Here is a 27646-nt window from a genome sequence, read left to right as displayed (position 1 = left end):
ACGGTGCTACCGCTTCAAACCGAAGGTCACTGCGCCCCTAATGGCTGACCTACCCGCATCCAGAGTTCTACCTTCAAGAGCCTTTGAATCTTCAGCTGTCGACTTCGCAGGTCCCTTCAACGTCAAGCTTTACCCTGTTCGCAGATTACAACACATCAAAGTCTACCTCTGCCTTTTCATTTGCATGACAACAAAGGCCATCCACCTAGAAGTTGTGACAGATTTGACAGCCGATGCTTTTTTGGCCTCATTGACTCGGTTCATTTCCCGTCGAGGACTAGTCAGGAATTTACACTCAGACAATGCCACAAATTTTGTCGGTGCTGCTCGACAACTCCGGAAAACGATAGAGATTATTCTGCAATCCCATCCTGTCAACACTTGGCTTCTTGAGAAAGAAATCACCTTTCACTTCATTCCTCCGAGGTCTCCCCATTTTGGAGGACTTTGGGAGCGTGCCGTACAAAGTGCTAAATATCACTTACGAAGAGTCATAGGTGAGCAAGTTCTCACACTTGAAGAATTCACTACTTTAACATGTAGAGTTGAAGCAATGCTAAATTCACGCCCAATTACCCCACTGTCTTCAGATCCATGTGAATTAGAAGCTCTAACACCAGGTCATTTCTTGACTTTTGGACCTCCTGCTCTTTTACCTGAAACGGATCAGACAAGTACTCCTATGAACCGTCTCAAGAGATGGCAATTGGTTCAATCCGTTGCACAAAATATTTGGAAACGATGGCAACGCGATTACTTGTATACCTTGCAGAATCGCCCAAAATGGACAACTCCCCAGAAGCACATCAGCCCTGGCGATCTTGTCATTCTTCAAGAAGATAATCTCCCTCCACTCCAATGGAAAATGGGCAGAGTTATTTCCTTATTCCCTGGAAAGGACAATGTTCCCAGAGTTGCCGAAGTAAAAACAGCCTCTGGAGTCTTCAAACGACCAGTAATCAAACTCTCCCTATTACCATCGGAATGAAGACATCAGGATCTACATCCTTCAATTCTCATACCCCCTGTTTTATTTAAAGTGTTTTTTGTTTGATTTTAACCAGAAAAACTCTTATTTAGTGTGCAGGAGCACAAGTTTCTCTTTTTCTTTTTTCTTTTGAAGATGTTCTGTTGAACCTGCCGGTTCAAGGGGGGCCGGTATGTTGTGTAAATAATAAATAAAAAGGACAAAATCAAGTTTAATTAAAGTTTAGCCCATTTTGGCATACATACATAAACACAGACTCATTGCTAGTTATTCCTCTTTTCCTAGTTGGCAATCCTGCCAGTGACGTAGCATTACCTACTCCTTTTTCCTCTTATCTCTTCTTCTTGTCAATGTCAATCTACATTCCCGCCCGCTACCGCTTATCACGCACCAGTTTGTGCCTTGAACTTTCTTTTACCGTGATCGGTTTTAAATTCAACAATTATCGTGTCTCGCCTCCGGGATTATCGGATTATCTTTGTGTCCGTGAACGACGTTATCCACTACGGCAGGATGATCTTCGCTGGACCAAGGGGCCCCTGAGAATTCTACACTCCACGCTCCAGGCCGCCGACCACGCGGCGGAGAAGAAAGGATCGGTCGTGAGTGATACTTCAATTTTACTATTAGATAAGACTTCATTAATTATTTTCTTTCAAGTTTCAGATGTGTCATTTTACTGCTCAATTATTCCAACGTCATGATATAATACAGTCCACTAATTAAATAACACGTAACTAATTCAATATTCAAACAATCCATAACAACGCCTTCAATATTTAAATTACAACTAACAATACAACTCATAAATTTTTAATTGATACGACTAAAATACAGTAGAAACAATTAACACTGATCATTGACCATTAATTAATAATAAATTGTGTAACTATAGACTAATATGAAACTGTTAAGACGAAGTTAGTGGCTGCTAGACGATGCGGCCCTCACATAGTGTCTGCTTGTTTCTCAACCATTCAATTGTTTTCAGACTCAGGCCTATGCTATATTAAGAGCAAGATGCACAACCGTGTTTATGAAATGTGATGGATATTATTGATATTGCATTTTTAGTTAACCCTTTTTCAGCTTTTTTGGTTTGCAATCTGTATAAAACTACAGTAAATAAGTCAAATAAGTCTTAAAATTGCCTCCACATTCCAAAAAGACCATAAAATTCGTTAAAAATATTTTCCAAAATGGCGGACACGTTGAAAAGTGGAAAACTGTGTATTTTATGGTTTCTGATATCCCAATGGTGGCCTCCTTGAGTTGATCACCCTGTATAGTTGGCAAGTAATTGTATACTATAATATATATTTTGGCCATGGCAAGCACTGTAAGAGAACGCCTCCATCGATGATATACATAACTACATTGATAGGCAGTTCCTTTAAGGTTGGTAGCATCTTAACTAGGCCGTTTAGAGGCTCAGACTTAGCTGCAAGTCGCATAAAGAGTTTTTTGTCAAACAGGGATGAAGGATACGAACACAATTCATATTGGAACAGTGCCTGCAGATCTATGGTGCCAATTCCTGCTATTAGAAGCCTGATATCGCTGTGCCGGATTGATGTGCAACTTTTCACCATCACCACATACATAAATGGATGAGGCTTAGCTACAAACCTGCAGTTTTTTATTGAATGTATGTTTTGTAACTGAGAGTACTACCATAGATTGAAGAATAGAATCACCGATCATCTCAGTAGATTCAACGGTCTACTGACCCTGGGATGTGTGAATTGAGCATCTTCATGCAGCCAGCCCACAGCGGTCGAGGCTTAGGGATGTGAAATGATACTCGCCATAAAACGTTTACTATTTTTATCATTATGACTGACTGTACCAAGTTTGGTATAAATCATTATGTCCTGAATTCTCTTAGGGTTTAATTGTGGTGCCAGTTCAACTTGGCAGATCCTCTTTAGATCATCCATTGTCACCAACAATCAGCGTAACTTCCTATACACTACACCCTATATCTAAAAGTACGTTTTTTTAGGTTTCTCCTACATGAATTGTATTTAGGAGGCCATTTTGTGGCGTAAAATTAGGTCAAATCACATTTTAAGTTTCATGTTGAGTTTCCCCACCCTTACAAACCATATACTATATACCCTATTGTATATAGCAGTAATGTTTTTAACAGATATTTTTTCTGGGAGCAATAATTTTAATTCAAATACCCTAATATCAGGTACTTTTCCGCGTCAGATTTTGGTAGACTTTTTTATTTTGTTGTGTGGAGGTATAAAATTAATTGACCTTCCACTACTCAATGACTGGACTATACAGCTCAATATTGAATATAAAACGTAAACGTAGTTATTATCTATTGTACTTAGGATAAATTATTGTGTGATAAATTGTTGAATGGTGTTTTTATAAATTAACATACATAAAATCTGTTTATATGGTTTCTAATAAAAATCAAGATTTGAAACGAAACTCTGACATATTTACTGAACAATCAAGGAAACAGAGAGATATTGCTAGGGGAGACAACAATGTCGGGTTTAGAGGATGATGAGGGATATCCTGTACACTTTGACTTGCACAACTGTCTCCAGGCAAAGCAACTGTTTCCATTCTATATGAACTTTACATTCTGTCTACCTTTCTTTATGGTTCAACATAATATACATTATTATAGATTTTGATCTAGAAATATAATATGTATCTTGTAATGTATAATGTATCTTAGCAACCACGAAAACAAAATATAAAAAGGACAAATCAGCTGAGTCCAACATAGGCAGTTGATTAGTTATAAATACCAATATTTTGTCTGATACAGTTCAACAGCTCTTTTTTTAGGTGATGCAAAATACAAGCGAATTGTTGATTCTAAAAATGTAACTACCTAAGTTAAACTACTAGAAATTAGAATAGTATTCTATTCACAGGATCATATCAATAGGACTACATTCACAAACATATTCAAGATTCTTGTACGCATATTGCTAACAAAGTGTTTTTAAATAGTTGAAATAAGTAAAATCTGCATTTACCATAAAAGTCTGCTGTGTATAAATATTTCACAATTAATTGATAACAAACTCCATTAACTGAGTAATTAACTGCAGAGTAAGGTACAGATGCATAATTAATCTGACTGCAGAGTCAATGTTTGTGTCATTGATTGGTATTGTGATTATTTAATCCTACCAATGATTGTATTACGACACGCTCCCCGTACAAATAGGTGTAAGGAAACATTAGTTAGTTTTTTTTTGTGATTATGAAGTTAGACAACACATAAAAGTGAAATTCCGGTTGTATAATTACGAAATGGTACAACTCGAGATAGTTTACTACCGAGTATATACAGAAGGTGTCCATTCACTTGTTGATTAATATTCAAAGTGGTCAGCTTGCTAATGGACAGATCCAACAGCTACACGATTAGAATTGAATAACACATGGTACGGAATGAAAATTATATAAATTCTCTGTTACTTCTTCGATGGTTTTCAATATGGGTAAAACATTCGTAACTAAGGGAATAGTTTTTTTACACTCTTAACATTCAATATAAAATGTAGAGATACGTAATGAGGAAAGGCTATAATAGCATATTTTCATTACTTGGACCGAAAGTGGCATTTTCCGGGGCGCGTTCAAGCCTTTTTTTTAGGCGAAGCCGAACACAGGAAACACCATTTTCGCGTGCAAGGCAAAGCCGAGGTCGGGAACAATGGAGCAAATGCCGGAAAATAGCTTTCGGTCCGAGTAATGATCGATACATTTTATCACGACGCAAAAATACACAAACACAGAATAACAGACCTCGGTAATATTACAACTATTTTATTCTCGATTTATTTGTTTTACAAATAAAATAAAATCTTCTAAAAGGAAACCTACGTATATTTCTCAATATTTTTTTTACATCAAAATAAAAGAATAAAACAACTTTTAATAATAGATCCAGGTGATTCAAATCATTAAATTAAACCGTAACAAAGCAATATCGCACGTAAGAAGTAAATGGAGAACTAATCGAGAGCGAGGTAAAGTAAATTTAGAGCGAGGGAAAATCTTCTGATCGACTTTGCCTCGCTCTATATTAGACCTTGGGAAACGACTACTTTCATTTATGCCATCTGTTATCGACAATAGTTACTTTCGTTACGGAGTGATGAAAATTATATTTGATGTCGTTCTAGTAGACTTCTTTTCATAAATAGGTAATTTTTAGAATACATAATGTATTGTGCTGTCAAGCAAGGGGCCCATAATGTTAACACTAACTACGTACACCTCTGAGCATAAAAAGAATTAAATAACTTAAGCCTTATATTAAAGTATGTGCAATCTAATAAAATATTAGAGAAAATATTAAGTATAACGACAATTAAGTGAAAGGACTATAGCCTATTTCGCTTGGTCGAATTACATTAGCAACATTAACATTAGCATTAACATTGTTTTTACATTAACATTAGCAAAAACCCGCAATCAACATACTTCTTTTGACCCTCTGAGTTGTGTTGGAAATTTAAAAAACTATCGCGGTTTTGTTAAAACTTAACTTTAACTACAACAAATATAACTGTAACTAAATCAAACTTAGAGTAAATGTATTATAAACTCGTTACAGAGAAAAGGAAATTCTATTTTTAAATTACCTGCTTTTAGGCGAGGTATTATTTATCTGTAAAAATGATTTGGCTTCACTTACCTTTATTATTGTCTGGTGATATCCAGGACTAGTACGAATGTACAGTAAGACACACATTATACACACATCAAACGCAATCGTCCTAGAGATCAAGTCTGACTTTTCGCGGAACACAAAAATCCTCCCGCCTTTTTAGGGTGAAGAACTAGATTGTTATCCCGCAGGCAGGTCAAACGCAGACCACGACTGTTGGATCAGTTGAACATGAAGGACTACGGACAATGTATGTGTGCGTGTGTCTTACTGTATACAACGAATCCTGGATATAACCAGACAATACAACCTGTTCACGGTACATCCATTTGCCCTTCACTTTGACGAGATCCAGTGATCTATTTGAAGTTGAATTGTCATCTTGTGGAACTAAATTAAGTTTCACATATCTGTTTTCAGAAATAGGAAGCCCTTTCTTCTGTAAATTTTAATGCTCTTTCATTTAAATACAGAAATGGTTTTTCTTTTTGGCGAATAAATTCATTACTTTTTGGGGGTTACGTTTAAAAAAAAATACTAGGGAACCTTGGACTAAGATATTGATTAGTATCCTAAATAGTGTCTCCTCGAGGACATTGGACCTGTAGAATACATAGGAGAGGAGAACTGGGTGTGAACTTATGCTGTGATTCTGCTGAGGGTTTTGGCCTGGCTGAGGTGCACGGAGGAGATCTTGGCTGTATTTGTATCTGAACGGTGGTTCTGAAGGGTTGTATTTGTAGCTCCTTTGTGGATCCATTTATCAAGGAAATAAACTTTGAGATTCTTCTGGTGGGTAAGATTAAACATCTTGAGTTGTGGCCCAGAGTGGTACAGTCGGAATCGTCATTTTTCACTGTTGGATACCAGTTTGGATTTTAGGTTGAATAATAGTTTAGTAAATAGCTCCTATTGGTACATACTGGTTTGGGTGAATTTGAGGTGTAGTTTGATAAATAGCTCCTACTGGTACATACTGGTTTGGGTGTATTTGAGGAGTACTTTAGTAAATAGCTCCTACTGGTACATACTGGTTTGGGTGAATTTGAGGAGTAGTTTAGTAAATAGCTCCTACTGGTACATACTAGTTTGGGTGTATTTGAGGAGTAGTTTAGTATATAGTTCCTACTAGTACATACTGGTTTGGGTGTATTTGAGGAGTACTTTAGTAAATAGCTCCAACTGTTACATACTGGTTTGGGTGTATTTTAGGAGTAGTTTAGTAAATAGCTCCTACTGGTACATACTGGTTTGGGTGAATTTGCGGTGTAGTTTGGTAAATAGCTCCTACTGGTACATACTGGTTTGGGCATATTTGAGGAGTAGTTTAGTATATATCTCCTACTGGTACATACTGGTTTGGGTGTATTTGAGGAGTAGTTTAGTAAATAGCTCCTACTGGTACATACTGGTTTGGGTGAATTTGAGGAGTAGTTTAGTAAATAGCTCCTACTGGTATATACTAGTTTGGGTGTATTTGAGGAGTAGTTTAGTATATAGTTCCTACTAGTACATACTGGTTTGGGTGTATTTGAGGAGTACTTTAGTAAATAGCTCCAACTGGTACATACTGGTTTGGGTGTATTTGAGGAGTACTTTAGTAAATAGCTCCTACTGGTACATACTAGTTTGGGTGTATTTGAGGAGAAGTTTAGTAAATAGCTCCTACTGGTACATACTAGTTTGGGTGTATTTGAGGAGAAGTTTAGTAAATAGTTACTACTGGTACATACTGGTTTGGGTGTATTTGAGGAGTACTTTAGTAAATAGCTCCTACTGGTACATACTAGTTTGGGTGTATTAAAGGAGTAGTTAGTAAATAGCTCCTACTGGTACATACTGGTTTGGGTGTATTTGGGGAGTTCTTTGGTCAAAAGCTTGTGTTTAAGGATTAGTTTGGTCGATAGTTCCCACTTGTGCATACTAGTTTGAGTGAAAGACAAGATTCGTCAAGGTCTTTTCCTATATTAAAGCCAAAAGGAGAATTCTGATTAAATTGAATGTATGTTTATATCATTAATAATCATGTATTTAAAATATACGTTGTGCGTATGGATGCGTTTTTCTACTATTTTTTACCTTAGTAATTTTGTCTATGTAGTTTAATGTTCATCTTGTGTTTCAAAGCCAGCTTTTTTTTAATTGTAAATGTAGAATATAAAACTATGTTCCATTATTTATAACCACTGTTAGTATCACTACCACAGAAGATACTATCTCCTGAGGTGAATACAGGCACGTGTAAATGTCGTAAGGACACGGTTTATGCAAATGGAGATTTCCTCTTTAACAACGAACCTGCGTCGCAAGTTAACGAGTTATTTGTTGTTCTGGAAACCACAATCTTATTCGCTTGAAGTATTGAGATTAGTGAACCCATTAAGTAAAGCTGAACACTTTGCATTCATAGTATTAACACACTTGTGAATTATTTATTAGAGTAAACCACAAAAGTATTTAAATGTATTAAAAAATTAAATTATCATTTTAGTTTTTACTCAAACCTAATTTGAGTTATGTTTTACTTCGAGACTAATATTATTTTTTCACATATTGCAAAAGAAAACTTATAGAAACGTCGTAACATAGTAAAATCTTGAGCCGCGCAGACTCAAGTTAACGCTGCTTTACCTGGACTAATAGACAGTCTGAACCATGTGGTGTCGGCCGTAGATAATAAGTGTAATAATAATAGTCCATATGTGGGAATAAAACACAACGTTAAGAACAAGTGCATAGAACTATTTATTTTCACTTTTCATTGGGGAGCGAGCTGGCGTAGAGGCTAGAGCGCGGGACTTCGGTCCGTGAGGTTCCGGGTTCGATCCCCGCCAAGTCACCAATGGATTTTATCTAAGTGATAATGCCGCAACCCCTAGGTCTAGCCTGAAGTAAAGTGAAAAAGAATTCCAGGCTCGTGCCTAGCGTCCTAGGACAATAATAAAAAAACAACTTTTCAGTGGCAATATTACATGGGAAAATAAGAATACTGGACCAGAACTGCAATGTACGTAATGAAATACAGTATATTGATAGGACGTTTGGTGCACGTGATGGTTTATAATATACAAGTAAAAAAGAAAAAAAATATTTTATTTGTTTCTATTATCGAGGTGAGATTTCCATTGAGATGTGAAGATAAAAAAAGTTGCTGCTAGCCCTTTAGTTGATTGCCCGCTTGTGGCAATATTTAGGATTTAATCACGATATTACTTTCCCACTCGATGGTAGTTAATTAAACCAGTGGAGTAATGATTACTATTAACAACAAAGTAAATCAATAATTGAAATTAGTAAATAGTCGTTTAATTAACACTCATATTGGGGTTTTAAATGCCACAATGGGGGACAACAAAAATTACATTTTGTTTTAAAAGGCTCTTTTTCGCCCGAGCTCCAGATTGAGACCGAATTGAATCCGAGGTAGATTATTTGTATTTCAGTTTCAGTTTTGTTGGATAACAAGATGACCTTCATAATTAAACATTTACTAAGACGTTGTAGGTATTACCACAAATTCGCTTGGAGGAATTCAAGTACGGTATCGATGTATGAAGTAATAGTAGCCTAATAGTCCGTCTGTGGATTATTACGCTTGCCCCCTCTGTCATTGGCTACCTATACCATTTTAGTCACCATCATTTAGTAGAATAGTGGTTATTGGTGTTACTAAGTTGCAGAGCATGACCATATAATATTTGTTCACGTCTTAACATGAAAATGAACATAACCAGTAACCATACTGAGCTGCCATTACAATATAGATGAGTGTACATTATTATTTTTTTTTGTGTGTGGTACCGAGTCTCTTAACATATAAATAAGAGGTTATTTTACCTTAATTTCTTCTTATGGCGAAGAACTGTGAGTTGCTGGAGGGAATGGGAACGTGACCCCTTGCATCAACCTCCCAATGGAACATTGTACAGAGTAGCAGTACCGCCGTGGTGATACATCCAATCTCGGGTAAATGAACGTTAAATTTTAACATTGTGGTGACTTACATTTTAAGTAAGAAAGGACTGGACGAGACGGTTCAATTTTTACTCTTTGTTGCAATCAATATTCATTTACCTCGTTTGTGGAATTCACCATCCTTTCAGAAACTTATTGGAAACTCCCAATCTGAAAAAAGGGCTGTGAGACTTAGTTACAGAAATTATTAGGAAACAATTCGTCAATTTGATTCCGCACATGTCATGTTCAGCTCTGAAGCTCATTTAGATGAGAGGATCACACAGGGGATCTACAATTTCAAGATACATGACACGTCTTACCATTGAGTAGGTCTTATATGTCTCCAAGAATAGCATGGTCCTGAATACACACGGATGTGTAAGTTCGACGTTGGTACTGGAACCCAAAAGCGCATGAAATACAATACAAAGAAAAAATATGCGGGAAATAGGGTCACAATGCCAACCCATTTGCCCAATCTTTTAAAAGTGTGGCAGAAATTTGTCGGGACGAGAGCTCCTAGGAGTCAATTGAAATTCTTATGTACATAATAAGAGACAAAAGGCTACCATGATGCTTCCTGTATAGATGTCACAGCTATTTTAAAAGCTGAAGGAGACTTTGGTTGTGGTCCCTAGATTAAACACGCCTATAACAGAACATATCGTGGAAATAATTTAACAATGATAGAGTACGTGTCGTACTGGTTGGCGTCAAGATGGGAATTTATCTTGCTACATTAGGTCTTTAAAGCTCACTTGACGGTGTAGTAGACGTCTACGACATCTGCTCATAGAAGGCACCCGCCTACAGTACATACAACCAAAGCGGTATGAGAGTTAATCTATATTTAAATATTGTAGATTACATTTATAAGATTTTACAACGTAATCTTACTAATATTTTTATATTTCAATAATCATTCAAAAATTTGAAATTAGTTTAGTGTGACTCTTTGATTGAGGTTAATGTAGTATGATGTATCGATGTATTGCATTTTGTGTTTATGTATTTTTCTCAGTATTCTTTTATTAGAAGCAGTTTTGCTTGATTTCGTGCGGGGGGGGGGTTTGGGTTATAGTATGTTAAGTAATAGTATCAATAGTTTAATCCGTGGTATAACTATTCATATTTATTCATGGATACCTCAATCATGAATGAATGAATGAAATAATATTTTATTTCCCATTGATTATTTACAGATAAGTACATTGTATTTTTTTTTCTTTACTAAAATATGATACAGCGAAACATTACTAACTAGATAACAAAACAAAAATTATATACTGTAGAAATAAGTAAATAAAAGTTTAAAAAAATACATTATATAAGAAAGGAAAAAGTCTACATAGGCAGGACCTATGCGTAGACTCGGGTTGCAAAAAGATTAATTTAAATAGGAAGAAAAAATATATAGGAGAAAAAGAAATCGTATAATTTTAACTTTTTTTTATTTGTCTTGCTTGAAACTGAATTTTTAGTGTTCTGGAATAAATTGACGGTAAAAAAAACCTCTTTGTGCAAACAGAGGTAATTTATAAAAATCTTGTGAAGATTGAAGATAATATATTGAAGATAATATATTGAAGATAATATATCAATCATAAATAATATAATAATATATTGGCAATATTCTTTATGTGTTCAGCTAACCATGAACAACTCAATAACAGTATTTATCGTTGCATCTACAGTATATTCAACATGATGAGGTATTGGCAATTATCTGGGTGTGTTCAACCAACTATGCATATTTCCTCTCAAAGCTATCTATCGTGGCACCAATATTCGGAGTCTATCGCCAGCCAGAGTATGATCTATATACTCAAATGTATGTAGTACATTAAACTGTGCGTAGTGTTGTGTTGTCGAACATTATGTAATGCTTACACAAGTCAACCCTTCTGATTGAGATAAGTATATGTATTCTGACCCGATGATGGAGCTATAATTTCTTAAATTTACTCAGTAATCTACCTCTAATGTGTTTACTAAGAGGTTCGGAATATTATTACTACCTTAGATTATTCTGATAGTTCAAGGGCAATCTTACTTGACAACATGTTTTCTGAGGTTGTGTTTACTAAATTGCTAAGCTCAGATGATGACGGTGAGCAGGAGCTATAACTCGTTATGTACATAGCTTCACTGACACAGCAAGGAGTTTATTAGCCATATAACCTTATCCCGCTGTTTTACTGCTGTCGAGGAAAATGTGGCGGGTTTCTCCTTCTTTATTTTTTTCATTCGTAGGTGTAAGTATACTAATATACTTATGCATATTAGCATTGACTATATAAATAGGTATATATAGTCAATGATATTAGTTATACTAGCCCATTTTATGTTTTTTCCTGTCAAATTTACCCTATGTATGGTCTGAACAACTCTATTTATAAATAGTTCTTTAAGTTACGACTAATAGAACACAAAATTCGAACATATCTAATGTTCTAAAACGTCCACAAACAATGGCTAGTGCATCAGCCAATCTATTTATAGAAAATGTTTCCGACTTTTTAACGCTCTCATGACCTTTTATTTGCTATTTGGTTGCTGATACCGTTTATTTCATATAATTTATGTAAAAAAACATATGGCAAATATAATCTGCATCGAGTAACTATGTCATAAATGAGCTATTGACATAATCTCCACTATAGTGTTGTGGCTGGAGCGTATTATGTAGTGGCTATAGTGACATAAGCACAGTGATTATGTGGTCCAGGTGTTACAGAATGCTATTATGGCCACCGCTAACAATATAAACCAATCAGAATACTAGGAAATGTTCTATAAAATATATTAATACGAAACTGACTCTTAACTTAAAACGGTTGAACGAAATTGAGTATTTCATGCGTACAGTAATAAATAAGGTTCTGGATAGTTGCACGAAGATAATCATTGTGCAACAATGAATATTTTTCAGTAATAGCATGAGTAAACGGTGGAAGTATACAAATAATGATACAGTTAAAAACAATAATGATGTATTGATAATTGTAAACACCTAAATCACCATTATTCGCGATAACCATTTTGGCCTTGTAAATGATTCAGAGTGGAGGATACAGGTATCAAAGGATGATTGTAGAAAAGGGAAAATAATATGATAGAAAATGATTGAGAAAAGGAACGGAGATTAGAAAGGGTAATGATAATGTACCATGACATATTTAATTTTGTATTTCTATTTTCTTGGTATGGAAAAGATAAAACCACATGTCTTACAAAAGTTGAATTTATTAAATAAACAATTAAAAGCATTTTGACACCATCTTTTGATCAACACATCAAAAGTACAATTATTTCAAAACAATAATTATTAGAAAATCTTATTATATTTGGAGAGAGAAATACCTTTAAAAAATTAATATATCCATAGCTAAATTTGTAAGACCCTCCAAGGTTTAGTTATTCTTTAAACTATTAATTTAATAAAAAAGACCAGAGAAACCCAGCCCGGACACTCAGCTGAGGGGAAGTATGCGCAGTTGCCTCAACAAAACAACCCAGCTCAGCAAATGGAGCGGACTACCAGCGATATGTCCTCTTCGTCATCAGGCAGTGGATTGTCGTGTCCCACACCAGTGGTCTCACAACTGGGACAAAAGACCACAGAAACCCAGCCCGGACACTCAGCTGAGGGGAAGTATGCGCAGTTGCCTCAACAAAACAAGGTTGACGTTTTCATGGGCAAAATTCCCCATATTTTTTATTTCTGTTTGACTTAACTTACCATTTAACAGTTCATCAATCTTCCATAAATTACTTAATCCGTGGTATGGTTTTCTCTTAAACATTAATTCATAAGCAGAAAAATTTGTACTCTCATTTAAAGCGGTATTAAGACTTTGTTGCATAAAAAATATGTCCCTATCCCACATGTTTTGACAGTTAAGCTCTTATCTGATTTTTTACTCTACCTATGTATCGTTCACATTTATTAGAACTAGCTCTGTAAAGTAGAAAATAGAAATACAAAATTAAATATGTCATGGTACAATAAATAGTTCGAAAGACCTGATGGATATAATGTTGAGAATGAGAAATATTGAGATTAAAGAATATGAACACCCTTTTAAAGGTAGTAAGAGAACAAGACACTCTGTTTTATTTACATTTCTGAAATACAACATATATTAATAATATAATAATAGGCAGTATTTAATCTGAGTAATTATATATGTTGGCTGAGAAAAGAGATTTAAGTAAAACAAAGAATATAAGTTTACTTGACATACCGGGGGCCTTGAATCCCCAGTGGATTCAACAAAACAGTTCGAAAATCCACAATTGGGAGAGGGCACAACACTTTGTGGGCAAGTCTTGTAAGGTTGCCACTTGAACTCTTGAAGTGAAAAGAATCGCTGAATTCTTTTTTTTTAGTCTTGAGAAAGCAGATAGAAGTGAATGATATGAAATGTCTTTATTGGTTTTGTAAGATCTCTTGATAAGATAGGTTTAACAATCTTGCGTATTGTAAAGTGAGCTGTTGAGAGTAGAGAGATGGTTGGGGTATTGGTAGTCTGAGAAAAGGCAGAACAAGTTTTCTTTGAGCAAAGAGATACGGGAGACGTATCATTCGGGACTAAAATTTTCAAGTATACTGAACACCTTGATTTCTATCTTGTGGCCTAAATTGACAAACACAAAAAAATTCCCCATTGTTTTAGTCTTATTAAATGTTTTATTTAGAATGATTTTAATCTTTAATGAAGGCGTTATATCCATGAAAAGACTAAAAAATAAACAATTTAAGTTGCAGTTGTAATCACTCATCCTAATCTTCAATACACTGCAGCTGCATTTGTTGTGTTGAAACAATCTGTAACAATCTGTGGTTTGCTGGTTATTACAATCTCGCACTTTGACAACGACAGATGTTTGTGGTGCCTCTGTTGCCTAATGACCATTGTATTTGTGGTGTTCTAACTGTGGTTAACTGCGGTTATACTGTAAAAGCTCGCACAACGGTATTTCGTCAAACTACAACTGTATTTAAAGCCTTCTAAGCCACACTCAATTTAGTAGCTCAAATACAATGTTGTAATTCTAGCCTAGGGTTGGGACTGTTTTTTTTTTGTTTTTTATAAAAAAACGGAAAAATAACTGACAGTAAAGTACTTGAACACAAGTAAATTTAATTCCGCACTGTGACAAATGCATCACTGCTCGTGGAATATCTGACGTTCACCTACAGGGGACGTCACGTAGGTGCGTATTTTATCGCAAGTATCAGCGAAGGATGGACGTTGATAGCGTGCGTGTTAGCCAAGACCGTTGATTAAATGTCCAATGATCAAAGACATATCATTTCATGTGATTTTGGAAATGTCTGTAATAAGTATGAGTTAAATAAGCGTAATAAGAATCGTACTTGAGAATCGTAAGTAACAGGCGAAATAAGTATCGTAATATTTCCTAGTGATAAACATTCACGTAATGTGTAATGTATATATCACGTGAAAACCTGTTTACTCTAACAATTATCTTATGCTGTGACATTCACATGACTATTTGCAATATCTGTCATACATCTACGACTCTATTTGTACTGTCACAAACTATGGTTTAGGGAGGTAATGTAATCTCTCACCCTGACAACGGCTGAATTAGAGGCGAATCTGTCAAACAGGTGGTACTCTTAGGTGTTTTATATGATAAAGTAAAGCGACACAGTAATCATGTGGTCCAGGTGTAATAATGGACAGCCGCCGACCTTTCAATTAGAACATCGTCCATTAACCGCTGCTTATCTGTCAATTAACACATTAGTACACAGATATTTGCGTCTATACGAATAATTGGTCCCAGTTTCAAAACTCATCTCCATAGAAGGCATGGATGTCATGTGTTGTGTGCTCATATCGGAGAAACCCATAACAAGGTTTGTAATTAAATGAATTTGTATAAATAAATACGTAGTTTTAATATAGGCCTAAACAAGACGAAAATATTGTAATACTAATTCTATAAGTTTACAAAAATTTAAATTTCAGAAAAACTTGTTTGGTATACTACAGCAAAAACAGCCATTAATGCGTGCGTTACGTATCTAAAGTGACTCTTTTACTCCTGATAGTATAATATACAGTAAGACAATCGCAATAGACGAAATGGTCGAAGCACTCACTTTTACTTTGCTTGCTTCTTATTTGGTGTTGTGTTTTCCGCCATAATGTGCAAAGCCTGGTCAAAATTATTTTGATACATTTTTGTTGATATTTTGTTATACAATTAATAACTGACTGGGACGTTGTCGTCGTCCTGTAATCCAGCTACTAGGAGGTCACGAATTGTGGGCATTTATAGGCATGCACTGTGGATACAATGTTCCCTGGTGTGGATTAACGTTCCCACTAGTTTTGTCTATGGTACTACTACTATTCGCAGTACTATCCTTATAATTAGACCAATTCGTTAATTATTACAAGTAAGAAATGTGGTTCAGATTCCACTATATACCGTAGGTCCTTTAGTTACCATTGGACTTATGGGCTATTAATTAACAGTTGTGTCTAAGAAACATGTCCGCCTTAGTAACCAACAAGACTACAAGATCGCGCCACTCATTCTACACTCATCCTTCACTCATATTTGGGTTATAATACGCACATTGTTGGCGTCCCCATCTTAAATAATTGATAGTTGATAACAAGTAAAAAAAAGGATTGAAAACGCTACGGTTGATTAAAAACTTGATTTTAAATTTATTTTGCTTCATTTTATTAAACTTTAGATATTTTATCAAATTTGATTATCCTTAATACAATTTTAATAGGTCATGGTACTGCAACCGAAGTTTGCAAGTGACCTTCCAATAATATCTCGTATACGACAAGCCAATGGGCCACGGACATTTAGACAGACTGTAAAGGTCGACTACATAGAGGTCGATATGTATAGAAGATAAAAGGCCAATGGTCCTAGTGCTACTGACACGATTGTTATTCACATGTCAATCGGATCTAGCACTCGACATGCCATAAGCCATCCTGATATTGCCATAATTAGTTAATCACCAATTGCTAATATTTGGCAGATGATATACTCGTATAAGGGGTTACGGTTACATTAGCATATTTGGTAGTTTAATATTTGACAAAGGTCATAGCGATATGAACGTAGACACCTGTTAATCATATTTAGCAGACGACAATTCAAGCTTGTCTTTGTAGTGGGATAATATTGATCGGTCCGTCAAATTTCTGAATTTATGATAATGTAACTTAACCTTAAACCTTATAACTAAATTATTAGTTTTAATGTAAAAAAAGTGTTTAAACATAAATAACGAGTTATTTCAATTTACGTACGTAAACTGTGTCATAAATTATATTTTATTCATTAAAAAAATTGTTTGAGAAATATATATTTTGTAAACATTCTTTAGGTTAGATTATAGTGATAAGGAAATAATTGAGACGTTTAGAAAAGTAGCTAGGGAAATAGGAAAAACCAGGGCGTAAAAAAAAAAAAAAAAAAAAAACTAAGAAAGAAAAGGAATGAAAACTTGCCCATGAAGGGGCGAGGAAAGGTTAGAGCGAATCTCAATGATCCCTATCGCTCAGGGTGGTTTGGGGAAGGAAGTCGTGGTGTTCGGCTTTTGGACACATAATGTGTCTGGGAACCTAATGCACCTAGAAGTAAGGTTATCTGAGAAAACACTATTTACAATAAATGTTGATTATAAAGATCTGTTACAGTGTGTACATCTTGAGTATTTCCATAATATTTGAGTCGAATATTTTAAAGTCATCAGAAATTAGACTGTTATTCGTTTTAAAATAACGCCTGTAATACTTAGGAATTGCTAAAGTTCGAGCAACAGGTACACTAGTTACTATTATTTAATATAATAATAATTATTACTAAAAATATAAAGATATTAACACTTTGTGATACATGAAACAATAACTTTTATTTAAAACATTACTGTATAAATAACTTAACTTAATAGTATTTACTTAACTTCTATAGTAAGCTTATTTAATTATTGACTATTACCAAAACTATTACTTTGGGTGAATACAATTTTTAGTTTTTACTTTTTAGGCCCCTAGAATTGTACATATTTGTCTATTTTATGCATATTGTTATTGCTTGTGACGATATCCAGTCCTAATTTTTAATTTGCTGAAGTACTGAATAAATGCCTTATTACTGTCTTAACTCAATCCTACGACACTGAAATCATAACAATTTACTAACAAAGAGTTATATCACAAAATCACTTAGAGTATTTAAGAAGAATACTAGTAGTAAAGCATGTTTGTTTTATAGTTAGCTCGAGGTTAATAAAATTTTTCAACTTGTTTCTATGGCGAATGGTATTGTTTCAAAAATTTGTAACCGACTTTAAAATGCAGCAATAGTTTCTTATATATTTTAGCTTATTCTTTATAAATAATTTGAATTAACCCTGGTCTAATTATAAATGATCTACATCACAATGACGTAACACTAGTCTTCCATACACTATTGGTGTCCGTGGCTTAGTCGGAAGCGCCACTGACTTGCTACTACCATAGACAACTAGAACTTTTGCCTATACTACTACTTTTTATCTTTTCAGTTCACCTTTGAACGGTACCGGCTCACCCTCTGCTTTGATGGATACGTCCCACGCACAGTCCTCATTGGATGACTAGCAAATGCAAAGTAAAAGAGGCCGCCAATCTCTTGCCCCTAGGTAAAAAACCTAACAATGAGTAAATAAATATTGATAGAAATGTTGTACTGAAATTGACTTTTCTTTTACTTGACTTTAATAATTGACAATTAAATATTGGTGCCGAAACTAAAAAAACCATGTCTAACAGAAAAAGTAATAGAGAAGTTAAACCTCCAAAAAGGTATACTCCTGATCAGAATGAAAATAATAATACAGACAAATTATTAAAGAATGTTTCTGAGAATGGAAACAATGTCACTCAAGGAGTAGCATTGAGACAAACCAGCATTACTTCTATTAGTTCAAGGAAAACAAAAAGTAAATCCACAACATCAAGCAACAGGAGACAAATGGAAATAGAACTTCAAAAGTTAGAGGAAATACAAAAACTGGAACGAGAAAATGAAGAAAAGGAGCTGGAAAGACAAAGACTAATGGAGGAGAAGGAAATGGAGCAACAACGGCTGGAAATGGAGCGACAACGGTTGGAGAAGGAAATGGAGCGACAACGGTTGGAGAAGGAAATGGAGCGACAACGGTTGGAGAAGGAAATGGAGCGACAACGGTTGGAGAAGGAAATGGAGCGACAACGGCTGAGAGACGAGAGGGAGCTAGAGCGACGTAAACAAATGTTGGAAATAAGGGCTTCTATGAAATCACTATCGGCAAATGGTAGTCAAGTCTGCGGATCTGAGGTAAGCCTAGGCCAAAGCTTAATATCTCAGAGAGAGGAGAGGGAATCTGAGAGTAAGGTCGTAAAGTGGCTGAATGATAATGAACCGACAGTTCATCAACCGCTATGACCACGGCTGCACAATTACTAGCAGATTCAGTCAAAAAAGCTATTCAACCAACCTCTCTTTGCCGCCAACAACTACCAAACTTTAGTGGTAGACCAGATGAGTGGCCTATGTTCTTTTTTGCATTTGAAAATACCCAAAAATTGTATTCTGATGATGACAATCTAGCTAGACTTAGAAACTGTCTCAAAATGGTGAAACCTCTTGTTGTTTCCAGTAAAAACTTGCATGCCATAATTAAAACGTTACAGATGCGTTTCGGTAAGCCCGAGTTTATCATTGAGTCTATGATGAACCAAACTATAATGCTAGCCCCTGTAACTGAAGACGATATTGTTGGCCTCATCGAGTTTTCTACAACCATTCTTAACTTTACCTCGACAGCTGAGTCCCTTCATATGGAGTACTACATGACAAACCCTCAACTACTCAGTGAACTGTTAGGAAAATTGCCTTATCAAATGAAGTACCATTGGGCTCAACATGTGAGCAGTATGTGTTTAACTAGACCTAGCCTCAGTGATTTTTCAGATTGGTTAGAGAGACAATGTTCTATTATGAGTATCTATTTTCATCCAAACAAGGACGTCCCGACTAGAAAGAAAAATGACTTCAAACCTGTGTTGACCAACTCTTCAAAAGCAGCAGTTCCCACAGTTGGCCCACTTACCTGAGTGTTTTGTGGTGGTAAGCACGATAATGACAAATGCTCTATACTTCGGAAAGCTGATATTTCCGAAAGGTGGAAAATGGTAGGTGAGAAAAAGCTATGCTTTTCATGTTTCAAACGACATCAACTTAAATTGTGTAAATCTAAAAGAGCTTGTAGTATAAACAGTTGTAAGCTATACCATCACCGACTCTTACATAACCCCAATCTTGAACGACCTCCAATGAAAGGAAATGAGGGAGAGTTAAAATCTAGAGATGAAGTAATCGGTAATCATTTTGAGAATAACATATCAAACCGTGTTTTGCTTCGTGTTTGTCCTGTCACGTTGTACGGTCCCAAGTCCCAGGTAGATACTTATGCCCTTTTAGACGACGGCTCGACTGTATCACGTCTGGATTCATCAATTGCCGATGAACTTGGTATCAGGGGTGAGATTGTTCCTTTGACAACATGTTGGTCTAACAACACAAGACATTTTGAATCTAAATCAAAGAGAATAGATCTAAAAATAAAAGTATTTTTATGAGGATGAAATCTTTACATTGAAAGGGGTTAGAACTCAGTCCACTTTAGACTTACCACACCAACAAATAAACAGTGTCAAATTGAGGAAGAACTGGCCACACTTAGACTCGATCAACCAACCACTTCCAATAGCGAGTGTCAGGCCCATTCTCTTGATAGGTAAAGACAATTGTAACCTTATTCTAACCCGTAAGATTATTGAAGGTCCTACTAACGCCCCAGTACTGTCATGGTGTTTCTTGGTTGGACTCTACATGGGCAGTGTGCACAATTCAGAGATCATGTGGATGAAAATTTTACCCTACTCTCATATGAAGAATCTTCGCTTCATTACATGGTAAAGAAATCCTTTGAGTTAGAGAAATATGGAGAAACAAGATCAAATAACCTGAAATTGTCCATAGAAGAAGAACGTGGAGTATCAATCCTTGAGGATACTATAAAGAAATCAGGAGATCATTACGAAGTTGGTCTTTTATGGAAAGATGACGAATTTAATTTTCCTCCAAGCTATGACATTGCTCTGAGAAGATTAAATAATTTTGAAAAGAAAATGGAATGAAATCTGGAATATAAAGAAGCTTACACCACCAAGATTGGCGAGTATATCGAAAAAGGATATATTACAAAAATTAGCCCTGAAAAAGCTGCTATAATAACAGGTCGAACATTCTATCTACCCCACTTTGGAGTATCGAACCCGAACAAACCTAACAAAATAAGATTGGTTTTCGATGCTGCTGCTAAATCTCACGGAGTCTCGTTCAATGGTGCACTACTCAGCGGCCTTGACTATTTGAATCCATTGCCATCTTTGCTGTTGAAATTCCGGTTGGGAAATTTTGCCATCGTGGGGGATATAAAGGAGATGTTTCACCAAGTAAATATAAGAGATAAAGACGTTGACTCACAATGATTTCTGTGGCGAAAAGACAAAACCAAACCCCCAGATACCTACATAATGAAAGCGATGACCTTCGGAGCAACATGTTCACCAAGCTCTGGACTGTTAGTTGTAAACCACAACGCAAGACAGTTTCAATCTTTGTATCCTGAAGCTAGTAATTCCATACTGACTATATAATATATGGGCGACCTGCTAGATTCAACCGACACAGAAGAGGAAGCTAAACGACGTGTTCAAGAAATAATTGAGATAGGCCTACATAGAGCTGGAGGGTTCCAAATATGTAACTGGATGTCTAATTCAAAACAAGTACTTTCGAAAATTCCTGAAAACCTGAAAGCTAGCCAAGCCAAACATTTGATGCCCGTCTTCCTACAGAACGAGTACTTGGATTATGGTGGGGCGCTGAATCCAACTGCTTTGTGTTTCATCGCAATGTCGAAAAACTTGAATTTCTCGAATCTGACTATCCGACGAAACGAGAGATTCTTAAAGCAGCTATGTCAATCTTCGATCCTCTAGGTCTGATTGCCCTTACCACAGTAAAAGATAGACTACTGGTTCAAGATATATGGAGAACGAAACTAGGTTGGGATAATGTTGTGACACCTGAACTTAGTGTGAAGTGGAAAGCCTGGATGGATGAAGACAAAAGAACTATTCCACCTAAAGTTAACGACTTGGCAATAATCGTAGACGAAGACAATGCACGTAACACATGGCCCCTTGGAAGAATATCTGTCCTGTACCCCAGTTGAGATGGACAAGTAAGAGTTGTTGACATCACAACACCAAAAGGTACTTTTCGGAAAGATGTTAATGACTAATTTCATATATATGTATGACCATTGATTAATCTTTATATTTCTGTTGTATGGTTTTTTTGTGAAGATTAATTATCACATGTTTTAATAATGTGAAAAAATGAGTAAATAAATAGTGATAGAAATGTTGTACTGAAATTGACTTTTCTTTTATTTGACTTTAATAATTGACAATTTAATATATATTAAGGTGAAAACTGTGGTCTCGAATAACTATGGAAAGGTACATTAATACTTGTAAACATAGATCTTGTTCATTCCAAATCAAGTGAAAGCAGAGATTAAATATATATATTCTAAAATGAGCGGTGAATTCAACAAAGTTCTGCTGCATGAAGTGGGAATTTGGGTTAACACACATGTAGGTTTAGCTTCGAAACAATTAGTTTTGTTTACGTTATCGGACAAATGCTGTTTACTATTGAAATGCTCAACTTTCTAATCTGCAATTAACCTACTTTATCAAATTGTTTTCGGTCATATTACTGAACTTAACCACCTGATTTAATTAATATCTTTGACTATCAATACAACAAAAAATAAGGTATAAAATAGAATTTTAGACACTTGATCATTCTGTTACTGGCTCACACAACTACATTAAAAAAAAAAAAAAATTGCTAGAGCTGGTCCATATAGATGGAAAGTCTACTTCAGTATCCAATAGTCAATGATAATATGCATACCATCGATGAGCCAGTAGGTGTTTATTGGTTTTTTGGGGTGATATAATAAATATCCCTCTTTTCAAAATGTAAAAAAATTTGAATGTTTTATAAATATGCTGTTTTTACATTTTAATAAGCACTTCTATTTTAATAAGTTAATTATAACAGTATTATAAAATGTCTTATAAGTCTGGAGTATAGCCAGATTTTAGCATAGTACTCTTTACTAGAAAATCTCTATCGTAATGACTATTACGATAGAGTTGTAACGTTGGAACATCAGAAATAAAATACTAACAAGATCTTAACATGACAATCAACATAACCAGTAACCATATTGAGCTGCCATTACAATAGAGATGAGCGTATATTACTTTTTTCATTTTCATTGGAACTTTCATTGCAACTCGACAACCCTGCAACCTCGATCCTTGCAAGAAGAAACTCCTTTTTTTAGGATCATCCGAAGAAAGAAGGTCAAAAGATAATCACTGCAAGGAAGCCGAATATTCATAAACTCCTCATTAAGAAAATACTAAATTTCCGCCAGAGATTGACCAGCTCGCTAAGGTTAGCCGGCTTTATCACTGTCTCATTATTTTACCGTCTAACTTAGTTGTTATAACTGAATGTGTGTCGATTAATCCAGAATCACCAGCACTCATTTGGTAAACTACAGCCTCGCTGCATATTTTTGTAGGGAGCATTATCAAAAAGGTGGTTGTGCTATTTACATACATAAATCCTTTGGTTTTGAGGTTGAAGAAATTTAAACGAGACGTCATTGCCTTGAACCTGTTTGTGAGATGGCCGGCATAAAAATAACTCTCAATGGAGGAAGGCACTTGTACCTGATCGGCGTCTATAGGCATCATGGAGACGCTCTCGACGAAGTGTTGGCTCGAATATCAACCCTTTTGGAAACCCAGCTTTGCGCTCTGAACTCACCTTCAAAAACTACAACTCAGCCAATTTCTTCTCGCAGAAAGTTAAGTAACCATCTGTCACAGTTAAAGACACTTCCAGCTGACGAGTAGTGGGACAATGTTTTTAATCGGTTGATGTGAATGAATCTCTCTCACACCTTATGAGAACTCTAAAATTAGATCTATATGTATAATGTCCGCACAAAAAACAACAAGAGATAAAAATGCTCGCCAAAAAACGTTCCAGTATGATCCAGATGTGCATATACTGAAGGACCAATTAATGAGAATTTTATCCAAGCCCAGAACAGGTTCCTGCTCACTGGAGGAGAATTCTACAAGCTTGAAGCCAATCTGAAGAAGAAGTCTTACGATTCAAAACTGAAGTCTTCTAGGAAAGCTGCAAGTGAAAAGGTAATCTCAGAATCTGTAAATAAAAGCAAGGCGATCTGGAATATTATAAACTATGAAAGAAAAGATAAGCCAAGATATCCTACCAGAGATTGAATATGTCAAATAAACTCGTTGAAGACCCCAACATGATTGCAATATTCTTCAATGAATATTCACGTCCATAGCTGAAGAAACACTTAGAGCCAACCCTACACAGAAAAATGACCAGCAAATCCATCAAATCCTCCAACCATCTATGGATCATCTTGGGTTTTTCTCGTTTCATCCAGCAACTAATAATGAGATTCGAAACATAATAAGAACTCTAAGGCCAACCTCATCACCTGGAGTGGACAATATGTCCTTCAGGATGTTGAAATTTGGTCAAGACAAGCTCAGTTTACCATTGACTGATATTGTCGCAAAGGTCTACCCTCATCATAGAAATGGGAAAACTGATGAAGTGGGCAACTATACAGGGTGAATAAAAAGTCAAGACCCCCCCCCCCCCTCTAATATTTTTCCAAGTAAATATACAGAGATATCCTTTTGGTGGTCGAGCAATCTTAGCAGGAAGTTTCATTTTATCATTTTGAAATATTTGAGTTGCCCCCCAAATCCCCCCTTTTGGGGGTACACTCAAAAATTTCAAAATGATAAAATGAAACTTCCTGCTAAGATTGCTCGACCACCGAAAGGATATTTCTGTATATTTACTTGGAAAAATTTTAGAGGGGGGGGTCTTGACTTTTTATTCACCCTGTATACCAATTTCTTTGTCCGTGAGTTTTCAAAGGTGCTGGAGAGAAGAGTTATTTTGGCCCGTCTCTAGAAGCATCTACACCAGAACAGCCTTCTGCCAAAGGGAAAACATGGTTTCATTCCTGGCAGATCCGCCATCACCGCTGTGACAGATACAGTATAATCAAACACATCCTGAACAACTTGGAATATGGAAATACTGTATGTGCAGCCTTCCTGGATCAAAGCAAGGCATTCGATTGCCTGGACCATCAACGTATTATAGAAAATCTTTGTAACTTTTGGTATAGATGGCTCAGCACTCACGTGGATTTACCTTTCTAATAGACAACAGCTAGTTGAGATTAGGCATACTGCAATTGGAACAACTAGCGTAGTAAAATCCAAGCTGTTAGATTTATCGAGGGGAGTGGCACACGGCTCTGTTTTGGGCCCACTCCTGTTCGCACTGTTTTCAGCAGATTTCCCTGAATACATGTATCTCCATAGCCACACCGTTATGTTTGCGGATGACTCGGTACTAACCAGCAACAATGAACTGGAGCCCCATGAGCAAAACAACCTTCTTGCCATCAAAAGATCCACGGAATACCGTGCCAAAATGACCTCGTTTTCAACAAAAACAAAACGCAGAGAGTACTCTTTGGGAAACTCAAGAACGACGTCACTTGCCCTCCACAAATACAACCTACTGAGGTGACATTCAAACACCTTGGAATAATCCTGGACCAGGAACTAAATTGGGGTGCCCACATCGACCTTCTCTGCCAACGACTCAGCTCCTCCATCTCTGCTCTAAGAAGGATCAACAGTATTGCAATAGCCGATGCAACACAGGCAGCATACCACGCACTCCTTGAATCCCATCTTAGACATGGTGCAATTATTAAAGGAAACTGCAAAGGAAAGCACCCAGCGAGTTTTGTTCTACAAAAGCTTGCTGTGAGAATCTCGGGGGCCTCCAGCAGCAAGAAAGTTGCAGGGACGTCTTCAAGTCTCTCCAAATCCTTCCGCTGGCCGCCATATAAATATGGGAGGTTGGTGCCTTTTCTACTTCCCTTAACCTCCCAAGGAATTCAAATATCCATAAACACAATACCCGAAACCAAGGTAATTTCAACCTTTCTGTTCACGAAACCTCCAGATTCTCTAAGAATGAAGAGAAGACAATTAAAATCGATGTGTGTAGCCCCTGAGTTGTTGGACATAATGTAATACTAAATTACCTACGTAATCCCGCCACAGTTCAATAAAATATGTCAATTCAGGACATGTTTCGGTGTTAAAACACCATCGTCAGCTTCAGCCAGAATGTTCATTTTCATTTTTTTCCCTTTTCTGCGAGTGTGTAGAATCTCCAAGCTGTCGTGAATATTTTCCATTTAATGATTGAAGTCTATTAAATGTTGTGCGAAGGTTAATTTATTTGTTAGGCTGGGAATTGGTCTGTACTCTTTAAACCTTGTTTTGAACATAGTCCTGTTTGGCCAATATATATATATACCAGGAAATTCAGTGCATTTCAGTTTATAAATCCCAGTTTTACACTGTATTTTCTTTGCGGTCGTTTTTAAGGTTAATATTTTTTTATGTTGTTAGGTTTAAAGGTTAACATTATGTAATTTTTCTTGAATTCTTTTCCCAAGCAATCATGTATGGTTTGAGAATAATCAACACATATGTATTTAGATTTTTCGGTAATGCTGTCCTTCATATGTCTAGTAATATATTTTTTATTGTATATTTTTGGATTATTCTGTCCACAATATTACTTTTAAAACCATTTGCTAAGGCTATATGTTTGATAATAGCTACTTCACGTTGGTAATGTTCATTGTTCAGTGGGACAGTGAGTAGTCTATGGACCATACAATTGTAAGCACCCATGTTTTGGGAATATGGGTGATAAGATGTAGCGTGAATTGTTTGGTCAGTAGCCGTCGGTTTGCGGAAAATGTCAAAGTTAAATCTATTGTTGTCTTTAACGATGGTAAGGTCTAAAAATCCAATTTGTTGTTATCTTAAATTTCAAGGGTGAATTTAAAGTTGGGTTTCAGATTATTGAAATAATTAAGGAGTAAGTGTAGCTGCTGTTATATCTTGTTTTATATCTATCTAAGTCTGGACCAGTTAATTAATTTCAACGAGAGGTCGTCCAGTGGTCGAAACTCGACCAAAAATATGTAATGTACTCACTTATCTATTTTCACCCCACACTATAAATAAAACATGTGATTGGAGTTTCTTCCATTTGTTTTGATTTTCTGTTTTTTATTTCGTTGTTATTTCGTCACCAGCATGGCAACGCATAAGATCCATGTTAATTTTTTCAAATTTTTAAACTCATTTTTCGTGCTTACCTTTGAGCTTATTTAAATTTATAAAGGGATTCTGCACACCTAGAGGAAAATAGCTTTCTAACAGTATGCGTAGATTTTCCCTACGATGCACACGAGCTGAGAAAAAAGGTTTTAAAGAAACATGCTTGCCTATTTAATATATAGATCCTATTTTTAATATATTACAGCTGTTAATATGTTTACTAATGTTTACATTGTAAGATTGATGATGAATAAAAACAAGACTTATTTTTAGTTTCTTACAATTATGTTTTATAATTATTGATTCAATAAGTACGTAAAAATGGCGACTCAGATGTGAAAATAAAGAGATTAGGCATTACTTACAAGCTTGAAAAGAAAAGGACTTTCTAAATGGATAATCAACAAGTCACTGAACAAAACAGAGCAATATTGGAAACATTACAAGCCCAAACTGCTGCTCTTGCTCATCTAGTAAGACAACTTGCAAGTCCTAAACCAGAAAACAATGGAGAAGACAGTAAAGACACAACACCTATCTTAAATTCTTCAATAACCTTTG

The 27646-nt window shown here is 35.7% G+C and overlaps 1 protein-coding gene across 1 annotated transcript; it reads left to right on the top strand.

Annotated features, from left to right (window-relative positions):
- The first annotated feature begins 40 nt into the window (after positions 1-40).
- On the top strand, positions 41-18262 carry LOC128984443 (uncharacterized). Its single transcript, XM_054403762.1, has 4 exons — positions 41-955; positions 1501-1590; positions 13055-13260; positions 18187-18262. The coding sequence occupies exons 1-4, from the start codon at positions 41-43 to the stop codon at positions 18260-18262; spliced, it is 1287 nt and encodes a 428-aa protein (XP_054259737.1).
- The last annotated feature ends 9384 nt before the right edge of the window (positions 18263-27646 follow it).

This window comes from Macrosteles quadrilineatus, unplaced genomic scaffold, assembly GCF_028750875.1.
Source record: "Macrosteles quadrilineatus isolate MER2022 unplaced genomic scaffold, UCM_ALF_1.0 Scaffold_2__2_contigs__length_208266976, whole genome shotgun sequence".
NCBI lineage: Eukaryota > Metazoa > Arthropoda > Insecta > Hemiptera > Cicadellidae > Macrosteles > Macrosteles quadrilineatus.
The sequence above is the reverse complement of the archived record's forward strand: the minus strand, read 5'-3'. Positions and strand labels throughout refer to the sequence as shown.

What these genes read in the sequence shown, in the direction of transcription:
- LOC128984443 (XM_054403762.1), top strand. Translation starts at nt 41, where the DNA reads ATGGCTGACCTACCCGCATCCAGAGTTCTACCTTCAAGAGCCTTTGAA. An exon ending in CGGAGAAGAAAGGATCGGTC is followed by an intron (nt 1,591 to 13,054) that starts GTGAGTGATACT and finishes TTAATAAAAAAG; the next exon opens with ACCAGAGAAACCCAGCCCGG. An exon ending in GGACACTCAGCTGAGGGGAA is followed by an intron (nt 13,261 to 18,186) that starts GTATGCGCAGTT and finishes TTATCTTTTCAG; the next exon opens with TTCACCTTTGAACGGTACCG.